This window comes from Tamandua tetradactyla, chromosome 6 (assembly GCF_023851605.1).
Source record: "Tamandua tetradactyla isolate mTamTet1 chromosome 6, mTamTet1.pri, whole genome shotgun sequence".
NCBI lineage: Eukaryota > Metazoa > Chordata > Mammalia > Pilosa > Myrmecophagidae > Tamandua > Tamandua tetradactyla.
In genome coordinates, this window is record NC_135332.1 from 52232967 (window position 1) to 52250646 (window position 17680).

The 17680-nt window shown below is 48.5% G+C and overlaps 1 protein-coding gene and 1 long non-coding RNA gene across 3 annotated transcripts; one reads left to right on the forward strand and one right to left on the reverse strand.

Moving 5' to 3' along the window:
- Window positions 1-880: 880 nt before the first annotated feature.
- PIPOX (pipecolic acid and sarcosine oxidase) lies at window positions 881-16535 on the forward strand. Of its 2 annotated transcripts, XM_077165364.1 has the most exons (9): window positions 881-1157; window positions 3789-3828; window positions 6225-6373; window positions 13086-13299; window positions 13555-13737; window positions 14241-14393; window positions 14802-14960; window positions 15533-15608; window positions 15882-16535. In XM_077165364.1, the coding sequence occupies exons 1-9, from the start codon at window positions 1144-1146 to the stop codon at window positions 16010-16012; spliced, it is 1119 nt and encodes a 372-aa protein (XP_077021479.1). In that variant the 5' UTR covers window positions 881-1143; the 3' UTR covers window positions 16013-16535. The 2 variants fall into 2 exon arrangements, with proteins under 2 accessions (XP_077021479.1, XP_077021478.1); XM_077165363.1 differs by lacking the exons at window positions 881-1157; window positions 3789-3828 and adding an exon at window positions 4898-5087.
- Window positions 2743-4747, reverse strand: LOC143687931 (uncharacterized). The gene is made up of 3 exons (XR_013177754.1): window positions 4486-4747; window positions 4062-4154; window positions 2743-3938 (listed from the first exon to the last, which is right to left on the reverse strand). It is a non-coding gene; the product is annotated as an uncharacterized LOC143687931 (long non-coding RNA).
- Window positions 16536-17680: the final 1145 nt, after the last annotated feature.

Consider the following 17680-nt stretch of genomic DNA (forward strand, 5'->3'; position numbering starts at 1 on the left):
CAGCCTTTGAGAAGCCTTGCTGGGGAGCCCAGAGCCATCAGCTCACTCTCCCTGAACACACAATGCCAGATGGCTAGAGAGCCACATGAGTTTAGGGTGCCTACGACGGCCAGAAAAAACCCACCACCCATTAAGCCAACATGTATGGGCTTCTACTGTGTTCCAAATACCTCCTCCCTATCATGGGCTTCTGTGCAGCCATCAGAAAGAACACGCCTGCTCCACGAGGCAGATACGGATTGCCCAGGTCTAGTAAATGAAAGCAGCAAGATGCTGTAGAGTAGGCTACTATTTTGGTGCATTAAAAAAAAAAAGATTGTGATAACAGACATCTAACATAAAATTTCCCATTTGAACTGTTTTCAAATGTATGATTCAGTGGTATTAATTGCATTCACAGCATTGTGCTACCTTCACCACTGTCCATTACTAGAACTTTCTTTTCCCTCACTCCAAACAGAAACTCTGTACCAATTAAGCAAGCTACATTTTGAGATAAAATATATACATTTACACATATATAAGCATATATATACGTATGTTTATTTGTATAATGATAGAACATCTCTGGAAGGATACAAAAGAAAATAATAGGAGTGTGGCATCTGATGAGGGAAATAACCAGCCAGGGATAGGGTGGGATGGGAGTTCCTTTTTTACAGTGTACCCTTTTGTTCACACGGATGTAGAAACAACAATAAAAAGAAGAGCTTCTCTCCCCTTAGTGAGTTTACAGGGAAGGCAGACAAGCAGACCAATGCCATATGATGCATTAATTTTTATAACTGAGATGCATGTAGAACGTGATAGGGTAGGAGAGATCCCTTCCGAGTCTGCTTGTGGGGGGTGGAAAATCTGGCATGATCCTGGCGAGGCTCGGGACCGCTCTCGGTCTGCATTGCCAGAGCACACAGATCACAGTGAGAAGGGACACAATGGAGCCGCAGGGGCAGGCAGAGGCCACACGTGAACCGCCTTGTGTGCCAAGCCCAGGAGTTTCGCTTTTATCTTATAGGAGATGGACAGCTAATAAAGAATTTTCAGCAGGAGAGTGACCAATTTGGATTTGCCATTTAAAGAAATGAATCTGACAGGAATGTGAAGGCTAGATTAAAAGGCGCAAGGAAACTCCTTATAAGGTTAATGCAACAATCCAGGTGAGAGAGGATGTAAGGGTGGCCCAGGGCAAGGGGAGGGGGGCAGAGGAAGGGAAATAAACAATAAACCTGAGACACAGAGAGGGTCTGCCGTGTGTCTGGAGACCACGCACACATCCTGCTTCTGCTGCTCTTCATTTACACACGCTGACATCCTCTGCACACTCAGGGTCCCAAACGCCATCCCTCCCCCCGCCCCCCCAATCCCCCCTCCCCCGGCAGCTGGCAGGATGGGTCCAGAGAGGTGGCTTCCTGGCCTGCCTGCCTGCCTGTGTCCTTGCCCCAGGCTCCAGCTCCTTACACAAGTGGGGCAGAGAAGAGAACAGAAGCTGCTCCCTCGCCATTCAACTCCGGGTCTCTCTTATTTATTCCCCGCTCTCTCCCGATTTGGGTCCTCTCATTATTTCTGAGCTGAACAGCTTGCTGCTTGCCTGGCTCAGCTCTCCCACCCCCGTCTGCAAAGTGTCAATCAAGCCATCGGATGAGCAGCTCAGCCTCATATCCTCGGCGTCTCTGCCCCGGGACAAGAGCAGCAATTGCTGACACACAAGCAGCAAGGTGTAAGGCTGCTGGCTCTCTTTTTAATAGTCTTCCTCCCCAGAATGGGGGTTAAAATGGGATTCGAGGGGATCGCTTCCCTCTGCCTACCCCTGTCAGGATGTCCACAAGGATGGGTAGCCCTGAGAGAAAGGGAAATCTTCAGAAGTCGATCTGCTTTTCATGTCGAAGTTGGACCATGGCCAGTATGTGCTTTCGGAGGAGCTGTTTGAAATTCTTAACAAGGAGCAGAATGCTTAAGTCCAGAAATCCAGGGCAGGCTTGTGAAGTAGGGACAGGGGAATGGCATTCTCATCTCATCTCCTAAGGGATATTCTATTTAACAAAAGAGAGGAGAGACAGAGCCGCTTTGCAGCCTCCCTGAGGACTGAACAATAAAAAAATGTTGGGGGGCAGCAGGAAGAACTGAGATTAGAACAAAGAAAGAACTTCCTAGCCCCCGGACCCAGTGACTAGGGAGTTCTGAAGCATCTGTTTCCCTAGGGGATTTTTCTTTCTTCTTTTACAAATTATGAATGGGAGCAATTTTTATAGAGTGAGCATTAAGCTCAATTTCCTCACCAAACGATCTTTAGATCTTTGAAAATACACACATGTATGGTTACGAGCCATACCTGCCTGTTTGTGCTCTGCTTCTTTTTCTCTGTCTTACTTAATATACACATTAGTCCTCTGCTTGTCATTTAAAATAGCCACATAGTATTGCATTGTGTTAACACACCACATTCAGCTGTTCCCCTTTGTTGGGGTGTTTCTTTCTTTCTTTTTTTTTTTTTCAATCTTATAAAAGCACAGATACGAATACCTTCATGCAAATGCCTTTTTCCCACCCTGGATATTTCTTTGGAGTATAGTTCTCCCGGCAGAATTTACAGGTCAGAAGCTATGAACGATTTTACCATTTTCTAGTTGCACCTTGCCATCGCAATCTCCAGAAGTCCTAGACAACCTGAATTGCTGTGGCACCCTATCTCTGTCCCCACAGTAATGACAAGAGAGTTAATCATTTTTATTTATTTTTGTTCATTTATAAGTCATATAATAGTACCTTCAAGTTATGTAATTCTCATTTCTTTCATTGCCGTTGAGACTGGGCATTCTTCCACGTGAGGATTTATTGTCTGCTTTTCCTTGTGTGTTAACTGTACATCTCCTCTGACATCTTCTCAAGAGGAATCTGCGGGCTGAACTTATATGTTTATATCAAGCCTTTACATACTTAAAATAGCACATTTTTCTCAGTTATATCTGCCGTTTTTTTACTCTAGGGGAGCTGCTGCGAGGTGGGTGCTGTCCTGTTCCATGTGGGTGGGGGTGGGGTGGACTTAAGATGCCTTCTGGACTCTAGAGTGATTTTATTGTTTTTCACAATAAAAACAAAAAGCCAGTCAGATGGTATCCTCTCTCTGGGTCCCCATTTTCCTAGGAAAGGAAGGGCTGGGCTGAGATAACGGCTAGTTGCCAAGGCCACCCTGGGACATTATTTGCAGAATGAGGGGCATTGCTGAGGGCGGGCACGCTGGGCAGCTGCCAGTAGTCATGTGGGCTTCCCAGTTCATCATTTCTCCCACTCACAGTATGGCCAGGAGAGAAACAGCAAAAATATTGACATCTGTATCTTTAGTGCAAATTCTGACTAATCCTCTGGAGAGCATGGTAGTTGAGGAAATGGATTCTGGATCAAACAAATCTAGGTCCACGTCTCGGTTCCTTTGTTTCCCAGGCAGGCGGCTTTGGGCAGTTATAACCTCTGTACGCCTTAGCATCTCTGGCTATAAATTGGTGTTTCCGTTATTGCTGAGTAAGAGGCGGCCCCAAAACATAGCAGCTAAAAACAACCACCATTTTATTCTATACCATAATTTCGCCAGTAGGGATTCAGGTGGGGCTTAGCCGGGTGGTTCTTCTGCTCCACGTGATTGATCGGGTCACGGTGGCATTTGGCTGGTGGCTGGGTGGGGCTGGAGGGTCCAAGGTGGCTTCAGTCGCATGTCTGGGGCTTTGTCAAGCCCAGCGGGGCCCCTCTCCTGCTCCGCGCAGTCTCAGAGCCTCTCTACATGGTCTCTCCAACAGGGTATTTGGACTTCCAACATGTCAGCTCAGAGCGCCAAGAGTGAGTATCCCAAGACAAGAAGTGGAAGTTGCCAGTTTCATAAAGTCGGGGCCGGAAACTGTCACAGCATCTCTTCTGCCGTATTCTATTGTTCGAGGCAGTCACAGTGCCTGGGCCAGGACGGATGTCAAAGAAATCGGGGTTATCTTTAATGCGCCAAAAGTGGGGATAAAAACATTTACTCCTAGGGCTGCGAGGATTAAACATGATAATGCGTGTGGAGGCAGACTTACCGTGAAGCTAATGAAACTTCCACCGCAGGGCTCCTAACACACGCTCTCTTCCAAGTCCTGGCATCTAATTTCGTATTCATGACTTTTGTTTTTCTGGAAAACATTCCAAATTGCATAAGAATCGGGCCCTACGAAACCTGGATCTGTCTTGAGTGACTGTAAAAGTACTTATTTAGCACATTTCCTAGCACAGAGGGAGCACTTCCCACAGGGTCCCTATGCACTAGGCCGGCTGCCTCTCGGGGCCTGAGAAGATTCCTCCTCTCACTCTCCCCTTCTCCTTTTTTAAAGACCATTTCTTCTTCCTTTCAAAAACGAAAGTGAAACATGCTGAGAATAATTTCATAATCCAAAAATGGGCCCTCCCAACTGGCCCCTGCATTTACCGCCTGACCTCGCCACTCACCAGGCAGCTGGGCCTTACCCTGGGCGTACTGCCAAGTCCTTAGTTTGGCCCTCTAGAATCTCCAAAAGAAATCAGGCTAAAGAGAGGGAAGCCAGCAGGGGGAGGCAGCATTCCTGGTGCCCAGCTTGGTCTGGGCGGCATTGAAATTCCAGGGCCGAAGTCCAGAGACAAAGATCATAATGAGACAGGAAGGTGGCATAGGAAGGAGCCCATTTGCATGACAATCATTGAGCCAAGAATAGAAAGCTAGAGGGATGCAAGGGTGAGGCCGGCAGCTGAGCTGGGCGAAACCTCACAAATCAGACTACCCGGCTCTACTCTGCAGGGGAGGCAGAGGGTGAGCTCGGCGCCAGGCTTTGGGGGTGGGGAGAGGGACGCAGGCCCGGGGGATTGTGGGAATGCTGACCAGACTGGACTTTGCCTTCCTCCTCCTCTTTCTGCTGGAAGCCCTCCTTTTTTGCCTTCTTTGTGGGCTCTGTGGCTGCAGCGCTGACTAAGCAGGCCCCATGGCTTCCCAGAAAGAGCTTTTTGATGCCATTGTGATTGGGGCAGGTATCCAGGGCTGCTTCACGGCATACCACTTAGCCAAACGTGGGAAGAAGACTCTCCTGCTGGAGCAGGTACTGTGCCTCCTCTGTCCTCCTGACCCGAAGGACTGTCCATTCTTCTCCAGGAGGGGAGTTTTCAGAGCCCAGCAGGTTATGGGGCTAGGCCAGAGGGCTTGGATGACAAAGACCTCTGTGCAATTTGTGTGTGCTATGTCAGTTCAAAGAAATGTCCACCTTCCCTCAGGTCCCTACTGGGTTTCTAGGCACATTTCCTCTTTTTACTGCCCTTGATCAAGAAGCATTCCACGTTCTGTTTTTGTTCTCCTTGTCCTCCAGTCGCTTCTGTTTCAAACTGGTTGACCCGACCCAGGAAAATAATCAGTCCAGCTCTGAAAAACCTTAATAAAGATAATTTTGCCTAGAGGCAAAGGCTGATTTGCTAGCCTTAGAGGTGAGATCCTTCCCTACGTATTCCTGGCCTCTCACCTGAGATATTTTCTGCTACCTACAGATAATAGCGGCCTCCTTGTTTGAACACAGCAAGTGAGACCCAGGTCTTCTTTTTCATTAAAGAGAAGGTGACCTCACGCAGCGCAGTCCACAGAGGCCACTGTGCCCAGCCCACCAGCCAAAGCTTTCTACCCCCCTCCCGTTCTGCCCTCCAGAGGCAGTGAGCTGCAGTGGTTAGAAAACCTTTTTCATTTCTCTATCAGGTTTTTTTTTTTTTTTTTTTTCAAAATTCGAGGGGTTCCAGGTCCAACCTTTCAGAAAACTCCCCATTTTTGCTAATTTCCAAGGTGGTTCCCTGGTCCTAAATGATCCTAAGCCACAGAGAGACAAAGTCAACATCACTTCTTTGTCTATAAAATGAGAGGGCGAGATGAGTGTGATCTCGCAGGTTCTTTCTAATTTTGGTGCTCTGCTACTCTTAAGGGGGGTGAGATTGCTGCAGGATGATTGAAGACTAGCTAACAAAAGGGACTTACTAATGTGAATGATGTCAGCGAAAAGGAAGCCTTAGTTCGTGCTGCCGAAGAACTTCTAGTCTGACAACCAATTGGCAAATCGGCCACAAAGGGAGGATTTTGGAAAGATGGCATGCAAGCATTTTAAGAATAAGTGGTTCCTGGTGGGCAGCACAGGATGAGATGGGTCCTCTAAGGAGTGTTGGGTGCCGCTCCAATTGTCTTTCTCGATTTCCACTTCCAGTTCTTTCTACCGCACTCCCGAGGCAGCTCCCACGGACTGAGCAGGATTATCCGAAAGGCATACTCCGCAGACTTTTATACCCAGATGATGGAGGAGTGCTACCGTCTGTGGGTTCAGCTGGAGCATGAAGCTGGAAACCAACTCTACAGGTTCCCTTGGATCTTGGGGGAGGAATTCCTTGAATCCTGGGGCCCCACTCCTGCAGGATCTATTAGTATGGGGGATGACAGCGCCATGGACACTTGAAATGTGGTGGGAGGGACCCAGGGCCCAGGGAAGAGCCTGGAAACATTCTGCTCACTTCTTCATGATCCCCCACAGGGGCAGCCCGCTGGCGCCCCTATGAGCGCCAGGACTTGGTTCAGCCTGTGTGTCTAGGGCTGGCGGAGGGTGTGTTGAGAAAACTGCTGGAATGACAGAGGGTAGGTGCCCAGAGTTGGGCAGGCCTGCTTAGAATCTGTGGGTGTTTGTATCTATACCTCTGTGGAACCATCTGAGATTCTTTTTGGGCAGAGATTGAAATAGAGGAGGAAGCCACTTGCTTAATTCTCTTTATTTCGATTGGTATCATTGCAACTTTTCACGCTGGGCCCTCAGCCCCGTGATGACCCTATAAATCCATTTCATTCTCTCTGAATCCCTCCTCCCATAGGAACAACAGGAGATGCTCCTCAGGCTGGATTGCCTACCATGGAGCAAGCCTGCAGCTATTTCCCCGTTGCCCTCATGGCTCTCTCTAACCTTCCAGTCCCCACCCCACTCCCAACCCCGCCCCACCCCCACTGACCTTTCAGACACTCAAGAGGAAGAAGACAGACAGCCCGTGAAACGAGAGAACCTTAACTACCCCTCCTACCTCCTCTGCGGCTTTTAACTGAACTCCCTACAAAAACTGCTCCTCTGCCCTACAGGGTGGCAGTTATTTTAATGGCCAGGAACCAAGAGGTTACTGTTCTGTTGCAAAAACACCATTAACTTAAGAACAAAATGAAATCCATTATGCAAATAGAGCCAGGGCCGCTAATTACGGATTTGTTCCAACCACAGGGAGCTAATGCACCCAGCACCCAAATAAAGGAGCATTTCTTGCTGAGGGGTGGTCTGGCAAAGGGACCCCTCTCTGTCAGCCCTCTGTGGATACTGGTGAGTATCCTGTACTAAAAGAACTGCCCGAGGCCTTGGAGGGCAAACTTCTTCCCTGCAGAGAATGAGGCAACTCAGAGATGTTAAGGAGCGGGCCTGGCAATTCTTGAGTCAGAGAAGCTTCGGTTTGCCTGTGTGCTCTGCCTCTTACCAGCTGTGCAAACTTGGAAAAGTTTCTTCACTTCTCTGTGCCTCACTTCTCCTTAGAGGGCTTGGAGTAAATTAAATGAGGCTTTTGTAAAATGCTTGGCACAATGCCTAGCAACTTTCAAGAAGAATCGACAGCTCCTTCTGTCTACTCTGGGTCAGCCACGTCCTGCCTCGCTTAAGAGATGGGCAGGACGAGTCAGATGGGAGAAAGCAACCACGGGCATCTAGGGGACGGCTGCAGGAGGCAGCAACAGAGACGCTTGGCTGGGAGATGCTTATAATCTCACAGTCCACCTCTTAGGCAGGAAGACAGGAACTTGGGAAGGGCTTTGGAACCAGTCAGACCTGCCTTTAGCTCTCAGCTCTGACGTATCTCCCAGCTGTGTGGTCTAGAGCAAGCCGTTTCACCTCGGTGAGACTCTTTTTTCTTATCTGTAAAACAGGAGCAGTAATACCGATTTTACAGGTGAGGCTGCCATGAGGACAAGTGTATAAAGGGCTTAGAACAGTATTGGGCAAATAATAATACGAGAGAACACATATTGAGTGTTTACGAGAAGGAACTAGGGGTGTTCAGGGTACTTGAAACAGATTAACTCACTTAATTCTCCCCTCCTTACGAGAAGGGTGCTTCTGTACAGTCAGGGTTTTAACCCATTAAATTAAATCACATAATTACTATACTTAGTTTAGAACAGGGGTTGGCAAAGTTTCTGTAAAGGGCCACACAGTAAGTATTTTGGGCTTTGGCTGGCCGTATGGTCTCTGCGCAACTACTCGGCTGCCAGTTATTCGACTCTGCCATTGTGACGTGAAAGCAAGCAGCCACGGATAACACACGAATGCGCATGGCTGTGTTCCAATAACACTTTATTTATAGACACTGGAATTCAAATTTCATATAATTTTCATGTGTCACAAAATATTCTTCTTTTGCTTTTTTATCAACCATTAAAAATATAGAAAACTATCTCGGCTTAAGGGCCATGCAGAAACAGGCGACAGGCCAGATTTGGCCCACCAGTGGGAGTCTGAAAGAAGAAACTGAAAGTTGGTTATCTTGGCCATTCCCCTGTCTCCAAACAAGTTCATGCCTAAGTCATCCCTGGTCAAAAGACTACTGTTTCCATTTGCTAAAGCTGCGGGAATGCAATATACCAGAATTGGATTTGGCTTTTACAAAGGGGATTTATTAGGTTACACATTTACACTTCTAAGATGATGAAAATGTTCAAATTAAGGCATCAGCAAGAGGTTCCTTCACCCAAGAAAGGCCAATTGCGTCCGCGTTCCTCTGTCACAGGGGAAGGCGCCTGGCAGCCACTGCTGGCCCTCTCTCCAGACCTCTGGCTGCTTTCTCTCTAAGCGCCTGTGGGTCCCTGTTTACCTCCTCCAGGGCACACTCTGGGTCTCCAAACGTCTGGGTCTGGTTTCATCTCTCTGCTCTCTGTGTCAGCTCTGACTTCTCTCTCATAAAGGGCTCCAGGAAAAGATTAAGACCCACCTTGAATGGGTGGGGTCACATCTCCATGGAAACAACCTAATCAAGGGGTCCCACTCAACAGTAGGTCTGCCCCCAAAAGACTGGATTGAAAGAAGATGGCTTTTCTGGGGTACATAACAGCTTCGAGCCAGAACTACTAATGCACATTTAAAGACAGGGAAATAGCATAGTCCCGCTTAAAAAACAAAAACAAAAACATTCCAACACCTCACAGCCTCAATCACAAAACAATGGAGAGTAATACGTGTGTGCTTTGAAAACCCTTTGAAGTGCTATAGAGTGCAAGGTTTTATTCTTAATTCTATTAGCAAGTTTTTTCTTGTGGCTAACCTAGGTACTCAGGCACACTAATTTCTATGGTTCTTTTGCAATAGTAGAGATCCAGAACAGATACTTCCCGATCTCAGAATGGTACTCAAAAACAGCTCTATCTTGGGGCCTAAAGCTATTCTAATTCCTTTTGCTTTTGCTTCTAATTCTGATTTTCCAAATGATTCATCTTCTTTGTGGTTCTTATTTCTCCCCAGGTTCTTCTAGAATAATGACAGATGTGAGTGCACCTACTTAACGCTGTTTGATGATGATGATTAAAAAAAAAATCGTAGAGGAATTGGTAGTTAAGATGTTTGCCCATTTCTTTTGATTCTGTTCCACTGCTGCCTGTGACAGTGGCACACTGAACATGGGTGAGTTCAGAATATTTGCATATATGTTGGGAGCAGACACAGACATGTGGGTCAGATCACATGTCTGACCCTTTCGTTGATGTGTAGAGCCAGGCTGTCGGTACCAACAGCAAATCCTAGCTCTGTGGCCCATCCTTTTCCCTCCCCACCTTCTCCCTTTGAGTCCTACTATCTGGCTCCTGACCCTGGCTGCCCCTGCTTAGCTGACAATATCAGACAAGATCACAGCCGCAGGCAATACAGCTGCTGGCAGAGCCTGGTGGCCCCTCCACAGCTGCTGTTTCCTGTGTCTGCGAAGTGTCTGGCTTGTCAGCCACATCCCCTCCCTGGAGCAGTCTTTGTTAACCGATTCCACCTCAGCCTGCTGCTAAGCGAAAGATGAAATGCAGAGAGCTCCTCCAAAATCCAACAAAGAGAGCAGCCATCACCAAGTCTCCATGTGAGACCCTTCCCCGAGGTGCCTCTGAGAGCTGGCTTTGCCTGGCACTTACAGTCCTTCGAGGGGAAAGCTGGGGGCTGGGATGGGAGCTGCAGAGAGAGCTGCCTCTTCTCCGTTTCTGCCCCCAAATTTCTCCCCACTCCACCCTATACCTAGCCCTTCTATAGCGGCTGGTAGAAATCCCCTGATCCGCAACTTCATACATCATGTCTCTGGCTTTAGTTGAACCACAGAGGAGTCAAAAAAAAAGGCCCTTGGGAGAAATCTTGGATTACCTCTCCCTCATGCTCCCTCCAACTAGTGTTGGGCGGAAAGCTTGGTTCATGCCAGATGCTCTCGACAGAGCTGATGGGCCTGGGAGCTGGAGCAGCACCCTTTCTAACCCTGGCAACCCAAGCCCTGGCTCCAAGGTGCCTCCCTACTAGACCAGCCTTGACCAGTGGTTTTCTGATCTCCCTGGTTCCTTCTTTTCTGGAGATACCCTTGTCCCTACAAGGCCTCCTAGGTCTGAGCAGAGAAGAGGGAGGCCCAGGAAACAGGGGTGAAAAATTGATGCAGAACGAGCAGTCTGTTTATTGGGATCTAGGAAAAGCCATTAAGAAAATAAGCACTTAAAATGATTTTCAATCTGCCCATGGAAGTCATCTATCTTCGTACTGGGGGGCTGGGGGGAGCCCATTCTATGAATCTGGTCTTGATTGACTGATTTCCAATTCTCTAAGCATTTCCCACAGGAGCCTCTCACCTATCTCCCATAATGACAGGCCTCTGCATTTCCAGGCAGTGTTTTACATTTATTTCCGATTTGCTCATAATGGTCAAAAATCTCTCTCCAATCCGAGGCATCTCTCCAGTAGCGCACGGTTTCCCTCAGGCCAAATGGCTCAGCTGTGATCCACGGAAAATGAGAATTTCCCAAACGCATCTTCGGACTAGGGGAGGGTCCAGCATCGCAAATTCAGATGGAAAATTTCCCACTGTTAGATCAATATCTGGGCTAAGAAATAAATGCCACAGGGGCAGAGAGCTGGAGCAAAATGATTGCAATCGGCACAATTACATTCACTGGCGGAATCAGCTCACTGATCACTCCAGGGTTGGGGAGCTCCCGCTTCACCCCCACAGGACGGCTTGGGAATTAGAGCATCACTCAGCATTTCATAACTTCACAACTTTGCCCGCTGTCTTGACATGAGCTCATTTTCCCCATGCAGTACATCCCTGTGAGAGGAGTTCTTATTTCAAGGAAAACAGAAAGGAAGGGATGAAAGAAGGCAGGAAGAAAAGGTGAAGTATATGAGCAAATATACCAAAGCTGGCATGTTTGCAGGCAGGGTTAGAAGATGCTGCTTTGGAATTTCCAGGCCAGGGGTCTGACATAACATCTGTGAGGTGGGGGTTAAGCCACATCTTTCCCAGAATCCTATCCAGCCTCCGTGGATAGGATCCCAGCCTTTATCCAGCCCATCTTGGTGACTTCTTAATTACCCTATCAACCAAAAATTTACTAGGCAAGTTTTCAATGCTTGAGAACCAATTTGAAGTTCTTTGGGGGACCACAGTAAAAAAAAAAAAAAAAAAAAAAAAAAGGCTGTCTGCTGACCTGTGGAGATTTCTGCAGCATCTTTCCTCTGATGAGCTTCGAAGAGGCAGCAGCTTGCCTTGCTGTCTCACCAGCGGTGACTGCCGGCTAGGCGGGGCCATGGCCAATGGATTGGGCGCGCTGCGCAGCTCTGTGTACTGACACCAGCCCCAGGGTGCGCCATATCCCTACCCCCTCCCGATCTTCTCTTTAATCCCCCCAACCAGATAATGTGGGATTTGGAAGCATGTAATATCCATGAGACTCCATTATAGGCTATTACGAGCTTTATACGCAGTACCTGAGGGATATGCCAGGCTGAGGCTGGTCAATGAGGCTGTTGAGACCGAGAGGGACCAAAGGAATGACCCCAAGGGCCAGGGTGACCCTTCTATTGTTGGGATCAATCCCCCTCCCCCAAAAAAGAGCTCTGGTTGCTTGTAACAAAAAGACAAGAAAGCATTGAAGAGAAACAGCTTTCGAAGACCAAGAGGAGTAAGGAACACAAATAGAGGGAGGAATATGGAGAATCAAAAATCATAGAACCACCGAGCGTATTGCTGGAGCCCTAGAGACCACCTATGAGTGTTTGTGCAGGAGGGCGCTGTTGGCGTTTTGGGTTGGACCCTCTTGAGCTTTGCAGGTTTAGCCTCCCTGGTCCCTGTCAACTAAATGAGTGGCAACCTCCAGGCACTGTGATCATCGCCCCCCGCCCAGTGGACCCCACTACATTTCACATGTCCCTGGATAGAGGGGAGCCAATAATAGTCCATCAGGCCCCAGAGGAGGAACCCGGGGCCCAGAGAAGTCAGTAGCCAGATCTAGTTCACACAGCGAGGAAATGCCAGGGCAAGAGCTGGCATGTTTGCAGGCAGGCACACAGGAAGGGACAAATACAATATCACAGGGAAAGGAACATGGAAAAGAAAACAGCAGGGGACAGGGTGGAGGGGAGAAGAGAATACAAGATAGAGAGATCAAAATATTGAATGGGGTCAGGGGACAGAGAGAGGAGATGAAATCTTGTCAGATTGACTGAACGCTTACAACTTTCAAGGTGTGGAAGATAAGAGAAGACTTGGACATCTGCTCTCAATGACCTGCTCATGAGGATGGAGATGGAAGGACATGCAAACCAACAGTTAGAACCAGAGATGGACCTGAGAATGTGCTGGAAACAAGCTCTGTAATACTAGGATTTTGATGACAGAATCTAGTTGGCATTACTTGTTCTTTGAACATGGGCTGCCACTCCCCTCTGTCTCCAAGCCTGGACCAGGCACCCCGTCTGAAGAGTGAGAATAAATAGCCCAGGGCCCTAACACATACCCTCACCCAGTGTCCTTTCCTTCCTTAGGCAGACTGGACTGCTGCTGCTGGCAATGAAGGAGAACCCAGAATTTCAGACAATCCAGGCCATTCTATCGAGGCAGGGGGTGGAACACCAGTATCTTCCATCTGAGGAACTGAAGCAGCATTTCCCAAATATTCGGTTGGCCAGGGGAGAAGTGGGACTTTTGGACAAGTCTGGAGGAGTGCTCTATGCAGACAAAGCCCTCAGAGTCCTCCAGGTAAGACCAGACAGCACCAGGGCAGGGCAGCTCCCTGCTTCCCATCCTGGTTTCCAACTGACCATTCCAAGCCTCCATCCTGATGGCAGCATTGCCCAACTGGCTTCAGTCTTGACCTTTTGGGGAGGGCTTTGCCCCTGTGGGAAGAGGTCTAGATTTTGCAGTGTCTTTTCTTCCCACAGTGAAGGGCTCTTGGTCTTCCAGGGTGAACCACATACTTAGCTAATTTGTTTCTCCCTCTTCCTGCTCTTTCAGGACAGAGTTCGACAGCTAGGAGGAAAGGTGCACGATGGAGAGAAGGTGATAGAGATTAAACCAGGGCTCCCAGTCATGGTGCAAACCATCTCCAGAAGTTACCAAGCCAAGAGCTTGGTCATCACGGCAGGTCCTTGGACCAACAGACTCCTCCGTCCCCTGGGAATCCAGTTACCTCTCCAGGTGAGGGAGAGGATGGAAGCCTGAGAGTTGGCATTTCAAAGAAGAGGCCTTGGAGACAAATGCACTTGGGTTTGAATCCTGGATCTGCCACATACTCGTGGACGACCTTGGGCAAATTAGTTCACCTTTCTGAGCCTTAGCTTTATTCTATATAAGGTGGGGGAGCATAGCTACCTCATAGGGCTATTTGAGAAATAAATTATTACATGATGTAGAAAAAGCCCTTAGGAGACTGCCTGACCTATATTAAGCATTCAATAAATGTGGGCTATTATTAACTCCCGGAGAGAGAGAAGTAGGATTGGGGTACAGTTATGGGGGAAGAGACAAGAGTTTAGGAGACTTTTTGGAATATAACATTCAGTATGTAACACGGAAGTTACATGAGAATTGGATTTCTAGGCTTGTAGTAAAGGGCTGGGGTATCCCAGAAGAAAGCGTCCTTGTCTATGGAATCCCCTGGCTCTCTGCCTTCACCTCTCACATCCTTTCTCTGCTCTAAGACCCTGCGGATCAATGTGTGTCACTGGCGAGAGAAAGTTCCTGGATGCTATGGTATGTCCCAGGGCTTTCCGTGCTTCCTGGCCCTGGACCTCAGCGGGGCTCCCCACCACGTGTACGGGCTGCCTGCAGAAGGGGGCCCGGGGCTGATGAAGGTGAGCCGCAGGGCCGATGGAGTGCTGAGAGGCGCCGGGCCAACTTGAGGCAGTTGCTCTAACTTTCCCGTCAGCAAACTCCCTGAGAACGGGTGGTGAGCAGCAGAAGCCTCTCCCTACTCTCCCCTGTTTCCAGGGCAAAACCCTCAGCTGACCCGAGTCCTAAACACTGCCACTAACAAAGGGTTGATGTGTGTGTGTGTGTGTGTGTGTTTGGAGGGGCTGGACCTACAGGCAACCTCAGGGGGCAGCACACAGCGTCCGTGAGAATGGGGGAAGGTTGGAGTGATGGGGGGTGGGGGGGGATGCTGTGCACGGGCCGGCCCCTCGGCTGAGGGTGTTGGTGGCTGGGGGTGCTGGCACGCGAGGCCGGCCGCCACTGCTCACCCTGCTCTGATTGGGAGCCAGGTCTGCTATCACCACGGCAACGCTGCAGAGCCCGAGGAGGGGGACTGCCCACCAGCATTCTCAGATAGCCAAGACGTACAGATCCTGCGCCGCTTTGTCAGAGATCACTTACCTGGCCTCGAGCCGGCACCTGCCGTCTTGGAGCACTGCATGTACACGGTAAGGGGACTGGGCAGCATGCTGGGCCCCCCGTGGCTCTGGAGTGCAGGGCTAAGGGAGGCAGACAGAACTTGACCCCCTGACCTAGTACGTGCCTTTAAAAAAGAAGCTCCTATCTATGGCCCTGTTTACCTATACCAGAGAAAGGCCCATTAGAGATTGCCCATAGTCTTTTTCATTAGGAAATTAGGCTTATGCCTGGCAGTCCTTCACTACTATTTCCCAGAAGAGCTCTAAAAGAATTTCTGGCACGACGTTTCGGTTGAGCAGGCCTTAGGGACAGAGAGAAGAGGCAGATGTCACCAGAGCCTGAAGCATATTGGCTGAAGTTCATTTACAAGCATTAATAGAGCACCTACTGTGTTCATAGCTCTGGATGGGAAGAGAGGCAGATGGATAAATGAGAAAGACTGGCAGACCCGGAGGAGGCATGGACAGAAAGCATTCTTTGCCCCATTCCTGTCTTTTCTGGAAAGAAATCCAGTCCCATCCCTCCACTCCCTCTCGAGAGCCTGCAGTTCTTTCTCCTCCCTCTATCCTCAGAGTACACAGGCGTGATTGTTTCTTTCCAGAACACCCCTGATGAACACTTTGTTCTCGATCGCCACCCAAAGTATGACAACATTGTCATTGGGGCTGGATTCTCTGGTGAGCCCAAGGAAGGGAAGATGGGGTGTCATAAGGTTGGCCTACCTCAGAATCAGGCCAAGTGGTATTTTACATGCTCTTAGCCAGCCAGATAACTCCTGGAGTCTCAACACTGAGCAGTCAGAGAAGAAGGGGTAGTCACGGTGGGAGGCAACTCCTGGCTTCAGAATGAGACCGAGAGGGGAGTTAGCCCTGCCTGGATAAGGAGGGGCCTTCCAAGGAGCTCAGCCTCTATCTCTGAAGATGCTTGATGACCTTCTCTCCTTTTCCTAGGGCACGGATTTAAGCTGTCCCCTGTCGTAGGGAAGATCCTCTATGAATTAAGTATGAAATTAACACCATCCTATGACTTGACACCTTTTCGAATCAGTCGCTTCCCTAGCCTTGGCAAAGCCCACCTTTGACCCCAGGTCAGCAGCTTCCCTTCTGTGCACTGAAACTGGGAATTCAGCTCACTGCTGGGGAAGACTTCTCAGATGAAGGAAGTGGCCGTGACAGCCTTGTCTCCTGCCTGTGTTGAGTCCTTCTAAATACCTGATGATTCGATCCACTCCCTTTTCCCAGTTGGCTCCCCTACCCCACTATTTTCCTGTTCCAGAAGGTCAATCAGATACTCTATAATCACAGAGTAGCAAGGGCCTTTGAGATGGATGGCTCAGCAGAAAGGGGCAAAGGTCCAAGGCAGGTGTTAAAATTGTCTCCCCTGAGACAGTTGATGAATTTGGGATGAGCTAAGCTAAACCTGCCCAACATGGGTCAACAAGATAATTTCTGTTAGATCATTACTGTCCTTGGAGTCCCTTTCCCTAAAACTAGAACCTCCATCACATACTCCTTAAAACAAGGCTATCTTAGAGTACAATAAATATTTGCTGAACAAACAAATGAATAAATAACTGCACTGCATTAAAGTCTTTTCCATTTGACCTCATTTCTTTCGGCGCTAATCATCCAAAAAGTACCAGAGTGCCATCATCACCCAAGGAATTCTTGGAGTCCTTAGCCCCTCAGTGCATTGCACCCCTTTTCTCTGGATTCTTTGCCTCGTCTTCATCTTCTCTCTGGTTCTATAATGAAGCTCAGCTCCCCAGTCTCTCATTAAGGTGTATATTGTCAGGTCCTTATGAAGATGGAGTTGTTATACCAGAAAGAAAGAGAGACACACACTCGCTTAGAAACCCTGTTCAATGTTTGAATGTTAAATGTGCCATTTTATTATCATTAGGATTGCTCCCACTTAATGAAACAGCATTAGCACCGAATCGGCTGGCCTCCTTGTGCTAATTGCTTTGGAAGGGAACAGACTCATAACCACCCCGGGGTGGGTGGAGGGCTGGGGGGTGTCAGCAGGGACTCCAGCGAGGCTGGGTGCGCTCAGATGAAACCCGAGCAGGAGGAGCTTCGGATGGGGCCACTTCAACCCCAGAGAATAGGAGTTAAAATGCTCTGGGGAGAGAAAAGCCGGGACTGGGTGGGGTGGAAAATGTGAGGAGTCACTGAGGGGAAAAGAGTGGGAAATGGGAATAAAAGTAAAAATATTCCCAAGGGAAATCTAACACAGAGAAATGACTCTTCAACGGCCTGAGCCCTGAAAGGCCTGAGTCATGGGTTAGCACTGATTTCTTCAAGTGAGTTATCAAAATCCAGCCAATCCCGTCAACAACCTGTCAAGTCTGCTCTGTTGAGAGATCTCAGGTGGTTCTTGGAAATTCAGCCTCTATAAAATGGGAATAATCATATCCGTAAAATGGGCAGAACAATGCTGATCAATTCTGGGGGGGGGCGTGTGAGGATCAAATAAGATCATTCATTCATTCAAATAAGATCATTCATTCATTCAATATACAAATATTTATTGAGTCTCTACTAAGTGCCAGGCATTGTGAATAAATCAGTGAATAAACAGATAAAAATCCCTGTTGTCATGAAGCTTACATCGTAAGTACTGTACATCATAAGTTAGAAGGTGATAAGTCCTTTAGTGGAAAAAAATAAAAAGAGACCAGGGTGAAGAAGATAGGAAATGCTGGAGGAGGGGTTGTAACTTTAGATGGCTGGTCAGCGCAGCCCTC